At 45.9% G+C, this 25,140-nt stretch overlaps 1 protein-coding gene across 3 annotated transcripts in view; it reads right to left on the bottom strand.

The window, feature by feature from the left end:
• Nucleotides 1-3,332: 3,332 nt before the first annotated feature.
• FNTB (farnesyltransferase, CAAX box, beta) overlaps nucleotides 3,333-25,140 on the bottom strand; it is an 87,544-nt gene continuing 65,736 nt past the window's right edge. The window contains exons 9-13 of one of the 3 annotated variants that reach the window (XR_008382295.1): nucleotides 23,402-23,534; nucleotides 14,142-14,253; nucleotides 12,666-12,780; nucleotides 4,565-4,767; nucleotides 3,333-4,026 (exon numbers count right to left, since the gene is read on the bottom strand). Coding sequence is in view for 2 of the 3 variants with exons in the window: in XM_053601097.1 (XP_053457072.1) it covers nucleotides 4,636-4,767; nucleotides 12,666-12,780; nucleotides 14,142-14,253; nucleotides 23,402-23,534 (492 nt within the window). In the remaining variant the exon portion in view is untranslated. Of the gene's footprint in view, nucleotides 4,768-12,665; nucleotides 12,781-14,141; nucleotides 14,254-23,401; nucleotides 23,535-25,140 lie in introns of all 3 variants that reach the window. The other 2 variants (XM_053601098.1, XM_053601097.1) reach the window with 2 other exon arrangements.

The following is a 25,140-nucleotide window of genomic DNA, read 5'->3' as shown; positions in this document are numbered from 1 at the left end:
GAGCAAGGTAGGCCAGAGCCTCCTGTTCCCGCTGCACCATGTTCACGGGGCCCTGGGTATCCAAGCACATGGCAGCCACTGCTCCAGAGAGGCAGGAAGGAGGTGGGGGGGCTTGAGAGAGAGAGCCTGACAAGGAGCACAGCGTCACCCATGTACTGTCATCACCTCCCTCACAAGGTTCCTTGATGCCACCACTGGTCAGCAGGGCCCTGTAGCCCTTCCGCCTTGAGAAAGCGGAGACATTGAGCCCTGCTCTGGGTCTGTTGTCACCTCCTTTGTCCCTTCAGCCTGGGCAATCACAAGTACAGCAAGTGGCAACAAAGTCTCCCATACCCAGGGTAACCAAACGCAATGCTCATTATGGATGTAATGTGATCAAAGTTTGAGAGAACAGTGTATTGAACCCAAATGCGCCAGCTACCTTGTGTGAATGATTATCAGCATGCCGTGTACTTCTTGACAGAAAAGAGTTGACCAAAAGGCATTGTTACTACCGAAATAAGAAAGTAGGGATACATCAAAGGGACACAGGTGCCAGTGAAAAACCTCCTGAGGTGGCAGCACCTGTGGCTCAGTGGATAGGGCGCCAGCCCCATATACTGAGGGTAGTGGATTCAAACGTGGCCCCAGCCAAACTACAACACACACAAAAAAATAGCTGGGGGTTGTGGCGGACGCCTATGGTCCCAGCTACTCGTGAGGCTGAGGCAGGAGAATCGCCTAAGCCCAGGAGTTGGAGGTTGCTGTGAGCTGTGACGCCACGGCATTCTATGGAGGGTGATAAAATGAGACTCTGTCTCTAAAAAAAAAGGAAAAAGAAAAACCTCCTGATGGCCAAAGCTGAATTAATTTGAGCAATAAAGTAAATGATGTTGGGGCCAATCAAGTGGCTCACGCCTCTAATCCTAGCACTCTGGAAGACCAAGGCAGATGGATTACTTGAGCTCAGGAGTTCAAAACCAGCCTGAGCAAGAGCTTGGCCCTGTCTCTACTAAAAATAGAAAAACTAGCTGGGCCTTGTGTGCTGGTAGACCCAGCTACTCAGCAAGCTGAGGCAAGAGGATCACTTGAGCCCAGGAGTTTGAGGTTGCTGTGAGCTATAACACCATAGCACTCTACCCAGGGTGACAAAGTGAGACTCAGTCTCAAAAAATAAAGTTGTCTGGGTTTGTTGGCTCATGCCTCTGGGAGAGTGAGGCAGGTGGATTGCCTGAGCTCACAGGTTTCAGACCAGCCTGAGCAAGTGTGAGACCCCGTCTCTAAGAAATAGCAGGGCATTGTGGCAGGGGCCTATAGTCCCAGCTACTCAGGAGACTGAGGCAAGAGAATCACTTGACTCCATGAATTTGAGGTTGTTGTGAGCTCTGATGCCACGGCACATTACTGAGGGCAACAAAGTAAGACTGTCTCCAAAAACTAAATAAAGTAAATGATGTTATATTGGAGCATAATCTGGAGCTAAATATTCATGAGTCCACACTGACAAATGCCTGAATGAATAAAGGGAGAGTGCACAAATCTCCCTGTAGAATTCCAAATGATTTATGTAGGCATCTGCCTTCAAGGATGTGGAGCATGGGTGCACACAGTAACTTCCTCAAAGGGCATGTGGAACAGGAGAAAGAGTGGCCTTATGAAGAAACTGGGCACACACCAATTCCGCTGGGTGATCAAGGCAAACACCGGCCTTAACATGTGAGTCAAGATGTGATGAGATGGCACTTTACCTCTGTGGTCTCTCTCCAAAAACCCATAGCCCCAGTCAAATGGTGAGAGAACATCATGATGTTGTACAAAACGTGTACCCAATCAGCTCCCTCTAAAACCGTCAATCTTCAAAAACGGGGGCAGTCTGAGAAACTCACAGCCGAGAAGGAATCTGAGGAGACATGATGACTAAATGTAGGATCCTCAGAAAGAAGATCATTAGGTAAAAACTGAGGGCATTCCAGGGAAGTGTGGACTTTAGTTAATAAGATTATCAACATGGGTTCATTTGTTACGTCGAATGCCCCATTTATGTAACCCTGGGAGAACTGAGGAGAGTGTACGGAAACCCCAGGTACTATCCTTGCGATTTTTCTGTCAATCTCAAACTATTCCAGAATAGTTTATTTCAAAAAGTGCCTTACAGGCCAGGTGCCGTGGCTCACACTTGTAATCCTAGCACTCTGGGAGGCCAAGGTGGGTGGCTTGCCTGAGCTCAGGAATTTGACACCAGCCATCTCTACTGAAGAGAGTGAGCAAGGGTGAGCCCCTGTCTCTACTAAAATTAGAAAAACTAGCCAGGTGTCGAAGCTGAGGCAAGAGGATCACTTGAGGTTGCTGTGAGTTGTGACTCCACAGCACTCTACCCAGGGTGACAGAGTGGACTCAGTCTCAAAAAAAAGTAAGTGTGTTCTTTTTATTTTGTAACAGCTGAGTTTTTTTCAGGGGGAGCAGAGGGCCAGGGAAAGTTCCCACTAAGCTGACTGGTGAAGGGCACTTAGTGTGTGTTCTTAGATGTGAGGGAAGCAGGAGGCAGGGGGCCATCACAGACAAGTGAGGGGATGTAGAGGATGTCCAGAAACTGGTGGACAGCCTGGAGCAGGCTGGCTGCTGTCAGAGCTCTGGTCAGCTCCCGAGAAGACTGACTCACCAGGGCCTCACCGTGAATCACAAGATGTCACACTCTGTGCTGGGACAGCACACACTTGGCAGTGGGTGACCCACAAGAAGGATGAGGGCCTGCCCTGTGGTTTGCTGTCACCCATCCCCATCCTGGGGAGAGATGGGGGCTGGTACTCAGAGTCTATCACCCAGCCTGGAGGTAAACAACGCACGTTAACTGCTGCCCTTGTTCCCTGAGACTGCCCCTTTTACCTCCACAGGCCCAGGTGCTAGAAGACCATGTGTGGGAAGGTGACACGTGGGCTGGCTCCTGACACCAGCATTCAGTAGCTGGGAGCCCTCTGACCGGTTTCTCCAGTTGTAAAATGCAGGTGATACACCTGCCTTGCCCACCTCCCGAGGTTGAGTCAGGGGTCAAATGAGGCAGCGGACCGGAAAGGACAATAAGGCGTCATTGTTTGGGCAGCTATGGTGAAGGTAGTCAGTGTTTTTTAAGTAGCAGGCCTCGTAGCTAATCTGGAGTAAAGTTTTGTGTATACAGTCACACACAACATAACGACATTTCAGCCAAAGATAGGCTGCATATACATGGTGAGCCTGTGAGGCTATAATGCTATAGTTTTACTGCACCTTTTCTGTGTTTAGATATGTTTACACGAAGCCTTGCAACAGATTCATTGCCCACGACACTCAGTACAGTACAAATCACAAGAGACAGCATAGAAAATGCTATTCTTTTATTAGGTAAATACATAGCCCAATATACCAAAGCAATAGGGAATTAGAGGCAGCAAATGGCCAGTTATTTTGAGAAAAGCCTCATGCTGCACCTCCAAGCTCCTGCCTGCCCACAGCCACTTACATGAAGACTGAGTCAGTGACAGGGGGTTCGTTGTGACCACAGCAGTGGACAGATGACCCAAATCAATACCTCAGTGACCGAGGAAGGGCTCTGTGGGGAGCGGCAGAGGCACTGGCAGGGCCCAGTAGGCCAGGCAGCATCCCCCTTGCCACCACCACAGCCAGCTTGTATAGCACTTGATTCGATTTCTCTAAGCCTGGAGCGGGCAGGACGTGAATAAATCCTGAGTCATAAATTAAGTAGAGAGACTTAGTAGTGTTAATACTCTGGGTGAGAAAAGACAACACTGTCTTGGAGCAGGGTGGGCTAGGAGTCTGCTGGGAGGAGGATGGAAACAGGCAGAATGGTCCCGGGCTGCAGGCGCTGCCTTGAGGACATCAGGGGTTTCCATGGTACATGATGGGGGGGTTCTGGGGGCTGCTTCCTCTGGCACAGAGCTGGATGAGAGGCTGGTTTTGCATTCATAATTGATTTCCTGGTATAAGTCGCCACACCTGGGCTGAAGCAAGCCTTGCTGTATACCAGGCCTTGGAGTGATGCGTGGCTCAGTTCTCCTGTGTTGAGGAAGAAGGACTCTCAAATTGAGACTTTTCTCCCCATACCCCCAGTTCCTTTCCCTTGCAAATGACCAGGGAGGGAGGTGAGGGGCAGAGGCATCTCCTGATGCAGCTCCACCATAGTCTTTGCCAGAAAATTCATTTTGGTGGGACACAAAGCCCCCAACCTTGGCATGGAGCAGACTTATTTCCACCCATAGGAAAGATCCTGTCTGGCGATTTAATGGTGGCATGAGAGTGGGAGTCACAGCAGTGCTCTGGGTGCTGTAAGTCTTAACTCACAGACACCATTCATTGCAACACGACTTCCCAGGCTGCAAGCAGGCAGGGAGAGGCTGCTTCCTCCCAGCATGCACTGGTCCCCAGCTGGTCCTCATAGGTTAACAGATTTTTGGTTTGACAGGTGGGAAGAATTTTAATAATCACACTGCTGTGTTCTCCAAACCTAGAGCCATTGGTTTTGTTTTGTTTGACAAGAAAGGACAGAGAGAACCACAGCTCTGTAGCGGCTAAGGCTTTGTAGCACACAACGTACTGTGCATCAAAACTGATGAACCTCGTCTCACTGGGGAGGCTGAGCAGAGCACAGGGCCTGGGCCTGGGCCTCTAGTCCATTGCAAACTCTGTTCTTGCCTCATCCTCTTGCTCCTCGAAGCCTGGGATTGGCTTCTGCAGAAAGTACATGGTGGCCTGGATCACCTTGTCTGGTCCAATATTGTACACGGGGTGAGTGGGCTGCTGCAAAGAGAAGGACAGATGACAGTCACCTGGTGTCCTTGGAAACATGCACATCCTTTGCCCCATGAAATGCACTTCTAAGAATTTAGTGTAAGGAATCACTAGAGATACAGATTTATTGTTCATGGCCCAAATGATCAAAACTGGGTAGGATACTTGCTAAAAACATTTTAGATGTACAGCAGTACATGGGACAGCCATTTAAAAACATGCCTTTAAATTGTTAATGGTATGGGCAAATGCTTATAACATTGAGATGGTAGTACTACCTCAAAGTTTACAAAAATGTGTTTGTAGATTGATATATATAAACAGGCAAAAACTGGACATATACCACAATGTTAAGTGATGTGATTATTTTTAATGTTCTTATATTTCTATTTTTATATATTCTAATTATGAAAACAATGAACACATATTTATAATCAGGAAAAAGGACCACAGTCCTATAAGCAGTAAGAGTGTCAGGTCATATTTAAATTCTTTTCTACCACTCTATTACATCATGAAAACCCAAAGCAGCATGAGGTTGGGACGGGCCAACCCCAGGCCAGCGCTCAGGGGTCTCCTGCTATGAAAGAATAAAGGAGGGGACATAATTCAGAAGAGATTTTTTAATTTCTAAAATAATACTATGAGCAAGTTCATATGAAAACATAAAAATTCAGATAAAGTAATTAGTAAAAATATTATAAATTATCAATATTGATTCAAGAAGGAATTTCTAAAAACCAATCTAAATAAATTAAATCAATAGTAACAACTGGTTATTCTGCCACCATCACTCCCCATAGAAAATACCAGACCTAGAAGGTTTCTCAGGCCAATATTATCAAACCTACAAGAAACCTATACAAACATTTTCAGAGACTAAAAACAAAATGGGGGGAGGGGCAGAAAGCTACTAGTCTAATTTTATGAGGCTAATAATCCTAGTATCCTGAAACACTGGAAAAGAATAAAAGAAAATTTTAGATCAACACTTTTTATTGAAATACTAGGTAAAAATACTGGCAAACTGAATCAAGTAGTGTATGGAACACACACAGACAGTGCACAATGACCAGGAAGGGCGGGAACACACACACATTGCACGATGACCAAGAAAGTAGGAACACACACAGACACTGCAAGATGACCAGGAAGGGCAGGAATACACACAACACTCCACAATGACCATGAAGGGCACGAACACACAGAGACACTCCACAATGACCAGGAACCGTGGGAACACATACACACTCCACAATGACCAAGAAGGCAGGATCACACACAGACACTCCAGATGACCAAGAAGGGCGGGAACACACACACACAATCCACAATGACTAAGAAGGGTGAGAACATACATGGACACTGCATGATGACCAAGAAGGGCAGGAACACACACAGACACTGCACAATGACCAAGAAGGGTGGGAACACACACACACACTGCACGATGACCAAGAAGGGCAGGAACACACACACACACTGCACGATGACCAAGAAGGGTGGGAACACACACACACACACTGCACGATGACCAAGAAGGGTGGGAACACACACCGACACTGCACGATGACCAAGAAGGGTGGGAACACACACAGACACTGCATGATGACCAAGAAGGGTGGGAACACACACACACACACTGCACGATGACCAAGAAGGGTGGGAACACACACCGACACTGCACGATGACCAAGAAGGGTGGGAACACACACACACACACACACACACACTGCATGATGACCAAGAAGGGTGGGAACACACACACACACACTGCACGATGACCAAGAAGGGTGGGAACACACACACACATACACTGCATGATGACCAAGAAGGGTGAGAACACACACACACACTGCACGATGACCAAGAAGGGTGAGAACACACACAGACACTGCACGATGACCAAGAAGGGTGAGAACACACACAGACACTGCACGATGACCAAGAAGGGTGAGAACACACACACACACACACTGCACAATGACCAAGAAGGGTGAGAACACACACAGACACTGCACGATGACCAAGAAGGGTGAGAACACACACATACACACACTGCATGATGACCAAGAAGGGTGGGAACACACACGGACACACTCCAAGATGACCAAGAAGGGTGGGAACACACACACACTGCACGATGACCAAGAAGGGCGGGAACACACACAGACACTGCATGATGACCCAGTAGGGCATGTCCCTGAACGTAAGTATTCTGGCTTAACATCAGAATAATGAAACCCATCATACTAAACGTGAAAAATCAGAACCAGAGAGCATTACAAAATTAACACTAAGTCATAATTGAAACAAGCACAACCTAGCAAGGGCTAGAGAACATCATTAACTTGATAGGTAGCAACTGTCACAACCCCACAATATCACATTTAGTGGTGAAATAACAGAAGCCATCCCATAATCAGGTGCAAGACGGTTATTATTATCTCTGGTCAGCACTATGGGGATCTCAGCCAACATTGCAAGGCAAGAAAAATAAAATTCTTATGAATTAGGAAGAGACAAAATTGTCTTTATATGAACATACTTTCACTTTCCAAACAGAAAATCCAACAGATTCTATGGACAAACTATTACAATTATTAAGAGGGTTCAGCAAGGTGGCTGGATAAAAAATTAACATTAAAATGTCATTAGCATTTCTGTGCACTAGTAAAACCAGCCGTAAAATGTAATAGAAATTAAGATTCTAGTCACAACAGACACAACTATATATTACTTAGATGTAAATCTAACAAAAAATGTGCTATGCTAGTCCCTTATGGAAAAAAAGTTGTGAAAGAAAATGTGAAAAATTATGTTTATAAATGGAAGCTTAAATATTGAAGTCAGTTCTCTCCTATAAATCTGAAATTCAATGCAATTCATAAAAATCTCATCATATTTTTCTGTGGAACTTGTTAAGCTGATCCTGTAATTCACACAAAAAAGCAAAAGGCAAAGAACAGCCACGGCTATTTGGAAGGAGGTGGATGAGACTTGCCTGCTATTATTCAGACTTGCTCAAAACAGCACCAACAGGCAAACAGACCAAAGGAACAGGACACAGAGGCCAGAACCAGGAGTCTCATGCACTGCAGCCTGCATGCGTAGTACACCAGATACAGCAGGAAAGGCTGCTGGGCAACTGGCTATCCGTATGGAAACATGCTATCCAACCCTCACCATAGACAAATCCAAGAGAATTAAAAACCCAGTTGGAAAAAACAAAACCTTAAACTGTTTAGGAAAAACGTGGCTTGCTGTAGTGCCGCATTTATTCCCTACACTGCACTCCTCACAATCCTGACACAGTAGGACCTCTGAAGTTGACCACCCAAGGGACTGTAACAAACTGGCCAACATAGGGACTAGGCCTATGTGCTGATCCATGAAGACCAGGTCAATTCAGGAGGTGGTCAGCTGTGGAGGGTCCACCGTACTTAGTTCATGTGCACTTCTGTCTGCGTCCCTCAAAAATTGGTAGAGAGGCCAGCCTGGTGGCTCACACTGGGAACCCCAGCATTCTGGGAGGCTAAGGCAGGAGGATGACACGAGCTGAGGAGTTCAAGACCAGCCTGACTGAACGAGAGCAAGATCCCATCTCTACTAAGAATAGAAAAATTAGCCGGGCGTTGTGGCGGGCACCTGTAGTCCCAGCTACTTGGGAGGCTGACACAAGAGAATTGCTTAAGCCCAAGAGTTGGAGGTGGCTGTGAGCTGTGATGCCACAGCACTCTACTGAGGGTGACAGAGTGAGAATCTGTCCAAAAAAAATAAGAAATAAAAGATTAAAAAATGGTGGAGAAAGACTTCTTAAGTAAATCCCGACCACTCCTCCCGCAAAACCCTGAAATTCAAAAACCATAGAAAAGACATTGACTTTTGAAAAGACATTGACATTGAAAAGACATTTGACCAGAATTAAAATCTTGTATTTGACAAATAACACTAAAAACATAGCGTTATGGTTTATTTTTTCCCACCAAAGTTCATGTTAAAATTTGATCCCAGTGTGGTGGTGTTGGGAACTAGGGGCTAGAGGGAAGGATCTGGGGCAGGTCCCTGTGAGTAGTTGCTGCTGTTCCCGTGGTAGTGAGCTCTCCCTCCCTCTCAGAAGACCGATTTTGTTCACAGACTCCACTGTTGTAACCCAGGTGCCCCGCAGGCCCTCCTCTCTTCTGACAGGCTATTTCCCCTTTGCCCTTCTCTTCTGTGTAGTGTGGAGCACAAAAGCCCGTTTTTTGAGGGAAGCAGACAAATACAGTTGTTTTCGTTTTTTGTTTGTCTCACTTTGTTGCCCTTGGTAGAGTGCCGTGGCATTACAGCTCACGGTAGCCTCCAACTCCTGGGGTCAAGCAATCCTCCTGCCTTAGCCTCCAAAGTAGCTGGCTGGGACTATAGGCGCTGCCCATGACACAGGCTAGTTTTTCTATTTTTAGTACAGACAGGGTCTCCCTCTTGCTCAGGCTAATCTTTTTTTTTTTTTTTTCATTTTTTTTTTTTTTTTTATTGTTGGGGATTCATTGAGGGTACAATTAGCCAGGTTACACTGATTGCAATTGTTAGGTAAAGTCCCTCTTGCAATCATGTCTTGCCCCCATAAAGTGTGACACACACCAAGGCCCCACCCACCTCCCTCCTTCCCTCTTTCTGTTCCCCCCCCCATAACCATAATTGTCATTAATTGTCCTCATATCAAAATTGAGTACATAGGATTCATGCTTCTCCATTCTTGTGATGCTTTACTAAGAATAATGTCTTCCACGTCCATCCAGGTTAATACAAAGGATGTAAAGTCTCCATTTTTTTTAATGGCTGAATAGTATTCCATGGTATACATATACCACAGCTTGTTAATCCATTCCTGGGTTGGTGGGCATTTAGGCTGTTTCCACATTTTGGCGATTGTAAATTGAGCTGCAATAAACAGTCTAGTACAAATGTCCTTATGATAAAAGGATTTCTTTCCTTCTGGGTAGATGCCCAGTAATGGGATTGCAGGATCAAATGGGAGGTCTAGCTTGAGTGCTTTGAGGTTTCTCCATACTTCCTTCCAGAAAGGTTGTACTAGTTTGCAGTCCCACCAGCAGTGTAAAAGTGTTCCCTTCTCTCCACATCCACGCCAGCATCTGCAGTTTTGAGATTTTGAGATGTGGGCCATTCTCACTGGAGTTAGATGATATCTCAGGGTTGTTTTGATTTGCATTTCTCTAATATATAGAGATGATGAACATTTTTTCATGTGTTTGTTAGCCATTCGTCTGTCGTCTTTAGAGAAAGTTCTATTCATGTCTCTTGCCCATTGATATATGGGATTGTTGGCTTTTTTCATGTGGATTAATTTGAGTTCTCTATAGATCCTAGTTATCAAGCTTTTGTCTGATTGAAAATATGCAAATATCCTTTCCCATTGTGTAGGTTGTCTCTTTGCTTTGGTTATTGTCTCCTTAGCTGTACAGAAGCTTTTCAGTTTAATGAAGTCCCATTTGTTTATTTTTGTTGTTGTTGCAATTGCCATGGCAGTCTTCTTCATGAAGTCTTTCCCCAGGCCAATATCTTCCAGTGTTTTTCCTATGCTTTCTTGGAGGATTTTTATTGTTTCATGCCTTAAGTTTAAGTCCTTTATCCATCTTGAATCAATTTTTGTGAGTGGGGAAAGGTGTGGGTCCAGTTTCAGTCTTTTACATGTAGACATCCAGTTCTCCCAACACCATTTATTGAATAGGGAGTCTTTACCCCAAGGTATGTTCTTGTTTGGTTTATCAAAGATTAGGTGGTTGTAAAATGTTAGTTTCATTTCTTGGTTTTCAATTCGATTCCAAGTGTCTATGTCTCTGTTTTTGTGCCAGTACCATGCTGTCTTGAGCACTATGGCTTTGTAGTACAGACTAAAATCTGGTATGCTGATGCCCCCAGCTTTATTTTTGTTACAGAGAACTGCCTTAGCTATACGGGGTTTTTTCCGGTTCCATACAAAATGCAGAATTATTTTTTCCAAATCTTTATTTTATTTTATTTTTTATTTTTTTTTTTTGTGGTTTTTGGCCGGGGCTGGGTTTGAACCCGCCACCTCCGGCATATGGGACCGGCGCCCTACTCCTTGAGCCACAGGCGCCGCCCTTTTTTCCAAATCTTGAAAGTACGATGTTGGTATTTTAATAGGAATGGCATTGAATAGGTAGATTGCTTTGGGAAGTATAGACATTTTAACAATGTTGATTCTTCCCATCCATGAGCATGGTATGTTCTTCCATTTGTTAATATCCTCTGCTATTTCCTTTCTGAGGATTTCATAGTTTTCTTTATAGAGCTCCTTCACCTCCTTCGTTAGATATATTCCTAGGTGTTTCATTTTCTTTGAGACTATGGTGAAGGGAGTTGTGTCCTTAATTAGCTTCTCATCTTGACTGTTATTGGTGTACAGAAAGGCTACTGACTTGTGGACATTGATTTTATATCCTGAAACATTACTGTATTTTTTGATGACTTCTAGGAGTCTTGTGGTTGAGTCTTTCGGGTTCTCTAAGTATAAGATCATGTCGTCAGCAAAGAGGGAGAGTTTGACCTCCTCTGCTCCCATTTGGATTCCCTTTATTTCCTTGTCTTGCCTAATTGTATTGGCTAGAACTTCCAGCACTACGTTGAACAGTAAAGGTGACAGAGGACAACCTTGTCTGGTTCCAGTTCTAAGAGGAAAAGCTTTCAGTTTTACTCCATTCAATAAAATATTGGCTGTGGGTTTGTCATAGATAGCTTCAATCAGTTTTAGAAATGTGCCACCTATGCCTATACTCTTCAGTGTTCTAATTAGAAAAGGATGCTGGATTTTATCAAATGCTTTTTCTGTATCTATTGAGAGGATCATGTGATCTTTATTTTTGCCTCTGTTAATATGGTGGATAACGTTTATAGACTTGCGTATGTTAAACCAGCCTTGCATCCCTGCTCAGGCTAATCTTAAACTCCTGAGCTAAGGCAGCGCCTATGGCTCAGTGGGCAGGGCGCCGGCCCCATATACACAGGGTGGCAGGTTGAAACCCAGCCCCAGCCAAACTGAAACAACAACAACAAAAAATAGCTGGGCATTGTGGTGGCCACCTGTAGTCCCAGCTACTCGGGGGGCTGAGGCAAAAGAATCGCCTAGGCCCAGTAGTCGGAGGTTGCTGTGAGCTGTGAAGCCACAGCAATCCACGAAGGGCAATAAAGTGAGATTCTTGTCTCTAAAAAAAAAAAACAAAAACTCCTGGCTCAGCGCCTGTGGCTCAAGCAGCTGGGGTGCCAGTTACATGCACCTGAGCTGGTGGGTTTGAATCCAGCCTGGGCCTGCCAAACAACAATGGCGGCTACAACCAAAAACTAGCTGGGCATTGTGGTGGGCACCTGTGGTACCAGCTGCTTGGGAGGCTGAGACAGAAGAATCGCTTGAGCCCAGGAGTTGGAGGTTGCTGTGAGCTGTGATGCTACGGCTCTCTATCCAGGGTGACAGCTTGAGGCTCTGTCTCAAAGCAAAACAAAACTAAACTCCTGAACTCAAGCAATCCACCTACCTTTGCCTCCCAGAGAGCTGGGATAACAGGTATGAGCCAAACTTTTAACACATTGACTGCCTAAGTTGTATTTCACTCAGGCTAGTTTTGAACTAGAGGCCTCGTGAAACATATATAACTCATATGTCTCTTGTACACTGACTGCCACACTAGAAAAAATATATTTTCCTAGAGGCCACAGTGTTTCATCAGGTCAAGAGACGTGTGAGGGTGGGGACCCTGAGCTTCCCAGCCTGTCCACACAGGACATGCAGGGAGCCACTTCTGCAGCATCTGAGTGGCTGCTCTGCTCACCTGGGAAGTGTCCTGTCTGGGGAGACCCTGTGCAGAAGGGTGTGAAGCCCCCGCCCTTCTTACCAGAGCATTCTCAGGCACACCCAGGACCACATCATGCAGCATGGCGCCACTGCCGAAGTGCTGGGCTATGGACAGGCCACTCAGGCAGTAGCAGGTATGGTAGAAGTCACGTGACCTAAAAGGACAGGGCAGCTCTGAGTGGACAGGCCTCTGCACCCCACATCCCCCAAACACAGACACACCAATTCCAGGCCGAGGTACAACTGCACACACCCCTCGTCCTCCACATGGCTGGAGGTGGCATGGTTTCTCCTGGCAGTACCTTTAAAGATCCTGCCCAATAGCAAGAATGGTAATTTAGAGAGGGTCTCCACAGCTGTGTTAAGAAAGGGGCTCTCCAAGGGCTGGATAGTGGTAAATTCATATATTTCTGTAGAAAAATACCAACATATCTAGAAATGAGCCAAAATGTTCCTGATAAATTGCTGTGCCAGGCCTTCCCCTGCAGCCAACAGCAGTAGAATATGTGTTTGGGGGGCGTGATGGAGGTGAATGACAGGGAACAAGACTTATCTCCCCTTTTATTATGACATCTCAGATTTGAGCCCAGGTATTTCATATACTCTTTAACAGTTGTCGTGATTATAATCTCTCTTGATAACACTCAGGGGGTTAAAATCCAGTACCCTGGCCAGGCATGGTAGCTCATACCAGTAATCCTAGCACTCTGGGAAGCTGAGACAGGTGGATTGCCTGAGCTCAGGAGTTCAAGGCCAGCCTGAGCAAGAGTGAAACCCTGTCTCAAAAAAAAAAAAAAAGCCAGCTACCTGGGAGGCTGAGGCAAGAGAAACACTTGAGTCCAAGAGTTTAAGGTTGTTGTGAGCTGTGACGCCACAGCACTCTACCAAGGGTGACAAAGTGAGACTCTGTGTCAAAAAGAAAATAAAAATAGGCTCAGCCCCCATAGCTCAGTGAGTAGAGCACTGGCCACATACATTGAAGCTGGCAGATTTGAGCCTGGCCCAGGCCTGCTAAACAACAATGACAACTGCAACCAAAAAATAGCGAGGCATTGTGGTGGGCACCTATAGTCCAGCTACTTGGGAGGCTGAGGCAAGAGAATTGCTTAAGGCCAAGAGTTTGAGGTTGCTGTGAGCTGTGACACCACGGCACTCTACTGAGGGTGACATAGTAAGACTCTGACTCAAAAAAATAAAATAAAATCCAGTATCCAATTCTATTTAAATCACTTTGGTTTAAAGAAAAAAAAAAGGGTGGGAGATGGGGAAAGTAAAGCTCCCAACCTTGCAATCCATTCACCTCTCCAGGGCAGAGGATGCAGGTCAGCTGGGGACAAGATGGGCAGCTGAGGTGCTAGCACAATGGCCCTCAAAGGGATGCTCCCACTTGGGGGGCCTTGTCCATGTAACACTGGCACTAGGCAGCCAGAGGAAGGGATGCCCCAGCTGTTAAAAGTCTGGCTCTGGTGGGCTGCAGGGACACCTCCCCGCCACCCCCCATGTGGACAGCACTCACTTGCCAGGCTTATCCAGAAGCCCCCCAGCCGGGCACTGGCAGCACATCAGGATATACTCCTGCAGGGCCTGCTGATGGAACATCCAGTGACTCATGCTGAGGGCAGGGTCACCTGTTGAAGAACAAAGGGTCAGGGGGGCTAAAGGGTCCAGCCAAGTACCAGTCTGAACAGTTCTTCCACTCATCCTTGGTCCACGTCCCATCCACAATGTGTCCCTTCTCCTGAACACTGACATGCATCACAGAGCAACAGTTATAAGTGGCACTATTTTTTGGATTAACATCAAGGTGCTAGAGAAAGACACAGCTAAATTCCTAAATTCAGGAAGGGGAGGCGGCTTGGTGGACTCCCACTTTTTGGTACAACGTAGGGGTAGAGGCAGGCAGTGAACTAGCAGGTGAGCTCAGCTTTCCGATGGAGCTCTGTAAGCACCCAGACTTGCTCCATGGGCTTCTTTCTACAGATCTCCTTGAGCACACCCCCCTCAAACCCAAAATCAGACTCTCACTAGCCAAGCGGACTCTTACCAGGGGTGATAAAGTCTGTTCTTTCTCCACTTTCCTAAACCTGAACTTAATAGATTTCTAAAGAGAATTGTCCAACTTTTCTCTTGGCTCAAAGAAGGTTCCTCAGAAGAGGGGAGGGAGTTGGGAGGGGAGAGGGGAGAACAGGGAGGACAGAGGGAGACTGGTGCACTCCCACCTAATGGGCACAATGTGAGGGCATATAGCACACCTCCTGGGGGGAACACAACTACAACAGGGACCTCATCTAACAAATGCAAACGTTGTAACCTAATCATTTATACTCTCATATTAATCTGAAATAAAAAATAAAAAAGCATTACTTGTAACTGCCCTCTTTTTCTTTTCTTTCTTTTTTTTAATTTTAAAGACAGAGTCTCAAGCTGTTGCCCCAGGTAGAGTGCCATGGCTCACAGCAACCTTCAATTCTTGGGCTCAAGCCATCCTATTATCTCAGTTTTTCTATTATTAGTAGAGAACACGGTCTCGCTCTTACTCCGGCTGGTCTTGAACTTAGGAGCTCATGTAACCCACCCGCCTTGGCCTCCCAGAGTGTTAGAATTACAGGCATGAGACACCATGCCCAGCCATAACTGCCCTGTTGCATTGTATGATTCCCCAAGCAAAATATGGCCATTCTGGTAATCATACCATGGTACTGACAAGTAACTGAGACGTTTCTCCCTGAAATTCAATTAGTATGGCTAAAGGATTCTGTGAGTCATACAGTCATCACATGGGGAGGAGGGACAGATGCTAAGGGATAGAGGTGTGCAAAACCATCAGGTGGGGAAGAGGGACAGATGCTAAGGGATAGATGTGTGCAAAACCATCAGGTGGGAGGAGGGACAGATGTGTGCAAAACCATCAGGTGGGGAGGAGGGACAGATGCTAAGGGACAGATGTGTATAAAACCATCAGGTGGGGAGGAGGGACAGATGCTAAGGGATAGATGTGTGCAAAACCATGAGGTGGGGAGGAGGGGACAGATGCTAAGGGACAGATGTGTGTAAAACCATCAGGTGGGGAGGAGGGACAGAGGCTAAGGGATAGATGTGTGCAAAACCATCAAGTGGGGAGGAGGAACAGATGCTAAGGGACAGATGTGTGCAAAACCATCAGGAGGGTGGAGGGGACAGATGCTAAGGGACAGATGTGCGCAAAACCATCAGGTGGGGAGGAGGGACAGATGCTAAGGGATAGATGTGTGCAAAACCATCAGGTGGGGAGGAGGGACAGATGCTAAGGGATAGATGTGGGCAAAACCATCAAGTGGGGAGGAGGGGCAGATGCTAAGGGACAGACGTGTGCAAAACCATCAGGTGGGAGGAGGGGACAGATGCTAAGGGACAGATGTGTGCAAAACCATCAGGTGGGGAGGAGGGACAGATGCTAAGGGATAGACGTGTGCAAAACCATCAGGTGGGGAGGAGGGACAGATGCTAAGGGACAGATGTGGGCAAAACCATCATGTGGGGAGGAGAGGACAGCTGCTAAGGGACAGATGTGTGCAAAACCATCAGGTGGGGACGAGGGACAGATGCTAAGGGATAGATGTGGGCAAAACCATCAAGTGGAGAGGAGGGACAGATGCTAAGTTACAGATGCGTGCAAAACCATCAAGTGGGGAGGACAGATGCTAAGGGACAGATGTGTGCAAAACCATCAGTTGGGAGGAGGGGACAGATGCTAAGGGATAGATGTGTGCAAAACCATCAGTTGGGAGGAGGGACAGATGTGTGCAAAACCATCAGGTGGGGAGGAGGGACAGATGCTAAGGGATAGACGTGTGCAAAACCATCAGGTGGGGAGGAGGGACAGATGCTAAGGGACAGATGTGTGCAAAACCATCAGGTGGGAGGAGTGGACAGATGCTAAGGGACAGATGTGTGTAAAACCATCAAGAGGGAGGAGGGGACAGATGCTAAGGGACAGACGTGTGCAAAACCATCAGGTGGGAGGAGGGGACAGATGTGTGCAAAACTATCTGGTGGGGAGGATGGACAGATGCTAAGGGACAGATGTGTGTAAAACCATCAGGTGTGAAGGATGGACAGATGCTAAGGGATAGACTATGCAAAACCATCAGGTGGTAGGAGGGACAGATGCTAATGGATAGATTATGCAAAACCATCAGGTGGGAGGAGGGACAGATGCTAATGGATAGATTATGCAAAACCATCAGGTGGGAGGAGGGACAGATGCTAAGGGACAGATGTGTGCAAAACCATCAGGTGGGAGGAGGGACAGATGCTAAGGGCCGTGAGCAAAAGCCATTCACCTCAACAACTGAGTCACACTCAGCCCAGCAAGGCAGTCGCTGCTCAAGAGGTACAGCAGCTGACCCAACCCACGGAGGGACACAGCTGGCTTGCTGCAGGCCTCCTACTCACAAAGCATCTGCACTATTCTATTTTAACCATTTTCCTCTTTCCCCCGACCTATAAGCGCAGTTGACTGTGTAGAGGTACACATATCTATGATGGGACTTCACTCTTTCACTTATTTCCAAGTTTGTTTCTAGTTCCTTGTAATTATAAGAAATGCTTCACTACGCATCTTGTGAATATTCTTTATGTTTGGGGTTATTTTCTTCAGACAGACCAGAGTGGAATTATACTGTCAGAGGAAAACATTTTTAAAGCCTTTGATAGGTACTAAAAAACTGCTTTAAGAATGTATGGCTGCCAGCAAAATTTAAAATTTTACAGTATCACTTCTAACATTGGTTACTTTTAAAAAGTTCTCCAATCTCACACCTGTAATCTCAGCACTCTGGGAAGCCAAGGAGGGTGGACTGTTTGAGCTCAGGAGTTCAAGACCAGCCTGAGCAAGAGTGAGGCTGGTAGTGTGCCATGGCATCATCCCATTGTACGTCATCCCCTTCTCTATAAAAAATAACTAGCTGGGTGTGGTAATACACACCTGTAATCCCAGCTACTTGGAAGGCTGAGGCAGGAGGATCACTTGAGCCCAGGAGTTTGAAGGTTACAATGACACCACCGCATTCTACACAGGGTGACAGAGGGAGATTCTGTCTCAAAAAAAAAAAAAAAAAAAAAAAAAAAACCAAAACATTTTTCACTTACACTGTAATCATACTATTGATTTTTCCTTTGTGATTTTTTTCTTTTAAAAAAGCATATTTAGGGCGGCGCCTGTGGCTCAGTCAGTAAGGCGCCGGCCCCATATACCAAGGGTGGCGGGTTCAAACCCGGCCCCGGCTGAACTGCAACCAAAAAATAGCTGGGCATTGTGGCGGGCGCCTGTAGTCCCAGCTACTCTGGAGGCTGAGGCAAAAGAATCGCTTAGGCCCAGGAGTTGGAGGTTGCTGTGAGCTGTGTGATGCCACGGCACTCTACCGAGGGCCATAAAGTGAGACTCCGTCTCTACAAAAAAAAAAAAAAAAAAAAAAGCATATTTAATGGGTACGTGGAGTATTAGGAAGGAAGAATGATCGAAATGTTCTAAAACTGATTGTAATGATGGCTGCACTCTATTGTGACTGCTAAAAAACACTGAATTGCACACTTTAAGTAAGTTGTCCAGTATGTGCATTATATTTCAATGAAGCTGTTATTTTAAAAAGCACATTTATTGGCTCAGCGCCCGTAGCACAGTAGTTACAGCACTGGCCAAATATACCGAGGCTGGCGGGTTCAAATCCAGCCTGGGCCAGCTAAATAACAATGACAACTGCAACAACAACCACAAAATAGCCAGGCATTGTGGTGGGTACCTGCAGTTCCAGCTACTTGGGAGGCTGAGGAAAGAGAATCACTTGAGCCCAGGAGTTTGAGGTTGCTGTGAGCTAGGATGCCACAGCACTCTACCAAGGGTAACAAATTAAAAATTTAAAAAGAAAGCACATTTATTAAACTTTAGGAAACTACACTAAACATCTGTATGAACTATGCATTTATTTCATCTCCTATAACAAATAAAAGACTATTATAAGGTAAATGGTAACCTCTGGCTAACACTGGAATCTGAAAAGAAAATGCTATGTTTAATTTACTAAGAAGATTATAGACTGTTTCAGTTACTTCCTATATTATTGAAGTTTAAAACCTCAAAGTTCATAAACTCTATAAGGAGCTTCTAGATGCTGTGAATTTGAATACCAGCACACATAATCACAGCAAGATGAAGGGAAACGGGATTACAGGGTGATAACAGTACACTGGAGTCAGCCTTTTAAATCCTTTATATCTCTTCCTTAAATTACAGATCTCCATCATAATGTCATTTTGCATTTCAAAGGTTCCTTTTATCTAAGAAATCAAAAGTCTTTCCAAACCATAATTGACAGGTGAAGCCATCTGTAGCTAAACTTCACAGGTGGACAAGAAAAGGCCTAGGCCAAGATGTCTCCAAAAACGTACAAGAAGCCAGTAACTATCAAACTGCAGAGACTCACAGGTCTGATGCTTCCTTACTGCTGCCCCCAAACAAAATTTTAACTCACTGATTTATTCAGCATGTTATATTTTTAAGCTACTACTAATAATTCATTCTTCTACTCAAATACTGTCATCTACACGTGAAAGGTAGTCATCTGCATGGAGCTGATGGTCACTTGCCAAGGCAGGGGCTAGACTCACATCCTGAACTGTTGAGACTTTTCCCCTCTTTTTAGTTAGCAATGGGATCAATGCCTTTTAAAAGTATATTTGTTCATTTACCAAAATAAAAGTAGTACATGTGGTTAAATAAACAGTATAGGGCTCAGCGCCTGTAGCTTGGTTCAGCGACTGTAGCTCAAGTGGCAAGGCGCCAGCCACATACACCAGAGCTGACGGGTTCGAATCCAGCCCAGGTCTGCCAAACAACAATGACAACTACAACCAAAAAATAGCTGGGCATTGTGGTGGGCGCCTGTCATCCCTGCTACTTGGAGGATAAGGCAAGAGAATCGCTTAAGCCCAAGAGTTGGAAGTTGATGTGAGTTATGATGCAACGGCACTTTACCAAGGGCGACATAGTGAGACTCTGTCTCAAAAAAAAAAAAGTATAGTACAGAAGGATATACAATTTCAAAAGTCAGTCTCCAGCCCTCTGTCTCCTACCCTCCTTCCAAAGATACCCACAGTTAAAGGGCTACATAGGCTTCCAGGAGGAGCAGTGTGTGCCCCAGACTGTGTGCACGGGGCTGCCCCAAGATCAGCTCACAGCATGCAGCTATTGTCTAGAGAGACCATCATAATTCATTTAACCTTTAACCTTTTCTTCTTTTCAAGACAGGGCCTCACGCTGTCATCCAAGCTAGATTGCAATGACATAATCCTAGTTCACTGAAGCCTCAAACTCTTGGGCTCAGGTGATCCTCCTGCCTCAGCCTCCTGAGTAGCTGGGACTACAGGCTCCTGGCTAATCCTTAGCCTTTTGATAGGCATTTAGGTTTTTTGCTATAAAACTCCACTTCAATATACATCCTTTGCTAGTATCTCTGCAGGTAAATTCCTGACAGTGCACTTGCTGGGTTCAAAGAGTATATGCCATTATAATTTAAATAGATGTCTCCAAACTGCCCTCCAAAAAAATGATTCACCTAGTTACACCTTTACTGATAAATGTATAAAAAGTGCCTGTTTTTCCACATTCTCCCCAATACAGGGTACCAAGTTTATTTAATCTCTGATAATAAAAGCAAATAGTCTCACTGTTTCGATTTCATTTCCTTAACTACAAGGGAGCTGAACAAATTTTTGTTGTTTTCATGGCCATTTGTAGTGGTCATAAGCACAGCAGGCTCTGATGCCAGGTAGTCTGGAATTACACAACCACCTACCAACCCTTGGGGGTGCCAATCAGGAATTACGAAGGGAGTCACTCAGCCTCCCTATACTTTGCTTCCTCCTCTGTCTAATGGGGATAATGAGGGAACCTGTTTCCTTGGTCTCAGGACCAAGTGAGAAAATACCTGTGTACAGCCTCTGGCACATGGTGAACACTTACCCAGTCTCAGCTACCAGTGGTTGTAGTGGGTGTAGCAGAAAAAAGTAGTAACAACAGTTTATTTTGGGGGGCAAGCTGTCTGTCTGAATCTTATTTATTTATTTATTTATTTATTTTTTTTTGAGACAGAGTCTCACTATGTCGCCCTCGGTAGAATGCCGTGGCATCACAGCTCACAGCAACCTCCAGCTCTTGGGCTTAAGCAATTCTCTTGCCTCAGCCTCCCGAGTAGTTGGGACCACAGGCACCCACCACAACGCCCGGCTATGTTTATGTTATAGTTGTCATTGGTGTTTAGCAGGCCTGGGCTGGGTTCGAACCCTCCAGACCCAGTGTATGTGGCTAGCGTCCTAACCACTAAGCTACAGGCGCCAAGCTTGTCTGGATCCTTTGTCTGTTTTTCAGTTATGCTGTTCATCTATTTCTCATTAATTTGTGTGGTTCTCTCCAAATTAAAGAAATTAGCTCTTCATCATTTGTCACAAATATTTTTGTCACCTTGCTACTTGTTTTGTTTATACAATTTTCTTTCTTTTTTTTTTTTGTAAAGACAGAGTCTTAGTCTGTCGCCCTCGGTAGAGTTCTGTGGCATCACAGCTCACAGCAACCTCCAACTCCTGGGCTTAGGCAATTCTCTTGCCTCAGCCTCCCGGGTAGCTGGGACCACGCCTACCACAACGCCCGGCTATTTTTTTGTTGCAGTTTGGCTGGGACCAGGTTTGAACCCACCACCCTCAGTATATGGGGCTGGTGCCCTACCCACTGAGCCACAGGCACCTCCCTATACAATTTCCTTTCATTTATAAAATAATTTCTGTAAAAAGACAAGAAAACACAAACAGAAGACAAACATCATCTATAATTTCACATCCCAGATACTTTCTATTAATTTTTTTGAAGTCCATTCTTCACTAAAAAAATGGAATTACACATATACTGCTTTGATAGTATCACAATGTAGTGTGAATCTCTTTCTACATTTCCTTTTCTCTTTTTTTTTGAGGCAGAGTTTTGCACTATTGCCCAGGCTAGAGCGCCAGGGTGTTAGCCTAGCTCACAGCAATCTCAAACTCCTGGGCTCAAGTGATCCTTCTGCCTCAGGCTCTCAAGTAGCTGGGACCACAGGTGCCCTCCACTGGGCCTGGCTGATTTTTCTATTTTTGATAGAGACAAGGTCTCACTCTTGCTCAAGCCGGTTTCAAACTCTTGACCTCAAGCGATCTTCCCACCTTAACCTCCCAGAGTGCTAGGAAGGAATATGCATTTAGCCCGGTCCGCATCTCCTTTTGACTCCCAAAGTTAGTATTTTGCCCACCACTCAAAACACTTCCCTTATTCCAAGACCTCTGTCTGTCCCAAGTCCAAGAAACACACTGTATCTGAGAAGGAGGGGAGCATCAGGCCCAACACAGGCCTTGTCCCAGGCAATGAGAAAAGCCGAAGCACCACAATTCATAGGCAAAGCTTTGAATGTGGTTGAACCCTCCAGAACTTGTGGTGCAGCAGACACAACCCCAGCCAGCAGCTCAGGGGCTGTGCAGGGAGAGCTGCAGGAACAGCTCTCTCCAGTCTTTCCACAACTGCACAATCACTGCATCCCTCCCCTGCCAGGGATAGTTTATAAAAGACTGACAGCTTCGGCCAGCCTTGACCTCACCAATTCTAACTAAAGAGCTCACCAAACCCCATGTTATTTCTGCTTTGGAAACATCAGACTTCCAGGGAATTCCTGACCTCCCTACTCATGGTTAAGCCAGAGACTGTGCAGATTCCAGTTGGGAGAACCAGGTTCCTCAACACCCTGGGTGGGAAAACAGGACAGAGAGCCTGTTTACTTTAACTGAGTATCAAAAATACCCTTAACTCAAAGGAAATCAAGAAACTAAAGATTGAGGTCAGAACAGAGACAAACAGGAAGAAAAGGTGTAGGGAGGGGGCAGAAGGAAAAAATCCCACCTTTCAGTTGAGCAATTAATTACCCAACTAAGTCCAAAGAACAGCTTCCCTCTGGACCAGAGATATTTTTGTCACCTTGGAATGCATCAGCAACCAGCAGGGCACCATGGCCTCTGCTTCCCACCAGGTTCCTCAGAGACACCCTGTTCTCAGGGAAAGTAGGTGAGAAAGATGATTCAGGAGTGAGCAGGCAGTCCACGGCTTCAAGAGACAGGGAGAGCACATCGCCAGAGTTTGTGCTTGCCGTCCAACTCCTTCAGCTCTGCACTCCCATGTGACACCCTTCAGAAACAACTGTGGGTTTCTCTACTCCAGTGGTGCAAGTGGAACAAACTCACATTTAGGCTTGTTTAATGCTAATGGTAACAACTATACAGCCAGCCAGACCTGGTGGCCTTTGTGCAACTGCTCTTCCTCTCACCACTGTGACCAGGCGTGCAGTGTGGGTGCTCAGCTCTGATGTGCCCAACACAGAGCTCTGCGGTAAACTGTGGCTTTACCTCCAGCTGAGATGACAGTCACTGAGGGCTCCAGGATGGGAGTGGGCTGCTCCCTCCAGATAACACAGAAGCAGCACCAGCTGCTACCTCCTAGAGTTCATTAAGGGAGCTCACTTTGCCACAGCCAGCCTGGAGAAGCGATGAAGGATGTTAACATGTTGGTCCAAATCTTTCTCTGTAGATGAGTGCCCCCGTCAAGAGGGTGCACAGGGGCACTCAATCCAGGACAGAGTTCATTTCAACCCTTCTGAAAAAGCACTCTGGCTTCTGGACTTGGTTAGCAACCACGGGGAATCACCCAGCCCCGGCTCCCAGCCTCACCTTGGGCATGCAGCGCGCGGTGGAGCAGGGGCAGGAGTCCCGCCTGCCAGAAGGAGTAGCAGCCATCCACCAGCTTGTTGCATCGGCCCTGAAATCCTCCTTCAAATCGCATCTGCCGGCTTGTCACCCATTGCTGAGAAGGAGACACAGATGGGACAGGCAGTTGTAGGCTAAAAGAGACACAAAATCCAGCAAGACAGGATCTCCAGAGGCTTCCCGACTCTGGGCTTCTTGGCACTTTGATTTTCTTCCCTTCCCTCCCGCTCCCTGACATGGACTAGAGTGGGGCACTGAAGCTGACCCTCCGAGGCAGCCGGCGCTAGTCTCTCCTCAGCACCAGGCACATAACTACCTTCCCCTGGGTTTTAAAGCAGTGCTGACGCTGACAGAACAAACAGGCTCAGTTCATTCGTAGGGAGACCTGCAAAGACTCTTAATAAACACAGCCTAAGTAGGAAAGTTAAGGCAAGACCACGTCACTTCCCTGCTCAGGGATGTTTATTAAAGACAGATAAATGGAATTTTGTGCTGTATCTCATCAGATGATAAAAAACTGTTCCTTCTACTGGGCACCTAGGGAAATCTACCCCTGGTCTCTCTGCAAGTCGTAGCATGACTGAAAGCTAAGGCCATTTGTCCTGATTACCAAATGATGACTGCCCAGTCTATGGCTGATATTAAGAAAATCTTTTACTTTGAAGGTATAAAATAGCTCCTGATGTCACTCAGTGATCACACTTGACACTACCACCCGTTTTACCTCCAAGTTTTCTAAACACACGCTCTTACAAAGATCAAGATAGCCATGGGTTTGGCCTCCAGGAATGACCAGACCCAGCTGGCCGAACAGATATAGCATTTCCATTTCCGTCCGTGGCCATCCTAGGCAGTTCCAGCCACCAGCGTGGGCTTCCACTGCCCCACTGAACTGACTGGGTACCAGACAGGATATTTCTCCTAGGTCCAGAGTCTTACTAGATTGAGTTTCTGAGTCCCTAGGGACCCTCAATAGAAGAGGGGTCCGGCTCTCCCTTAACAGTTGCAGAATTTAAATCACATCCCTGTTCAAGGGAACACCCACCCACAGAGAGTCACAATCCCAAAGCCTTAGAAGGAAGACATAAAACCCTGCACTGTGGGGGTACTGATATGTCCTTGGTTGGTCTTAAATGAACCAGAGCTTTAGGGATGACGCACAGTGGAAGTGGGCTAAGCATTGCTCAAGACAAGAAAAAGCAGTAACAACAGTGGGGGCCCACTCTTCATTTTTACTTACCCACAACTTAACTGTTTTTAGGTCAGACTAATTTACTTTTTGAAGTGCCTGAATCCATGCGTTTCCTCTGTTTCTCTTGGCTATATGAATTCATAAAATCCTTCAGCTATGGGGTCTAAGTTCTCACAAAGCAATCAGAGGGAATGGAATAGTTTGGGTAAGAGAGATACTAATATTTATTAAGGACCTATTATGTGCCTTTCTTTCCTTTAACCTTCAAAGAATAGGAATGTCATCCCTACTTTATGGAAGGAAGAACAAAAAACTCACGCTAAAGTAGATTAGACAATTTGCCCAGGATCCCATGTCTAGGAAACAGCAGGTGCAGGGTTCAACGCCTCAGGCATTCACTAGTTATATTCCTTATTTCTGTCTGGGAGATGGGACTTTTCAGTTTCTTCCCTTGTTGATCAAATTTTAAAGCATCTGATAAATTCTAAGCCCAGTGCACAATGTTGGCTGT

This window comes from Nycticebus coucang, chromosome 9 (assembly GCF_027406575.1).
Source record: "Nycticebus coucang isolate mNycCou1 chromosome 9, mNycCou1.pri, whole genome shotgun sequence".
In the NCBI taxonomy this organism is placed as follows: domain Eukaryota; kingdom Metazoa; phylum Chordata; class Mammalia; order Primates; family Lorisidae; genus Nycticebus; species Nycticebus coucang.
The sequence above is the reverse complement of the archived record's forward strand: the minus strand, read 5'-3'. Positions and strand labels throughout refer to the sequence as shown.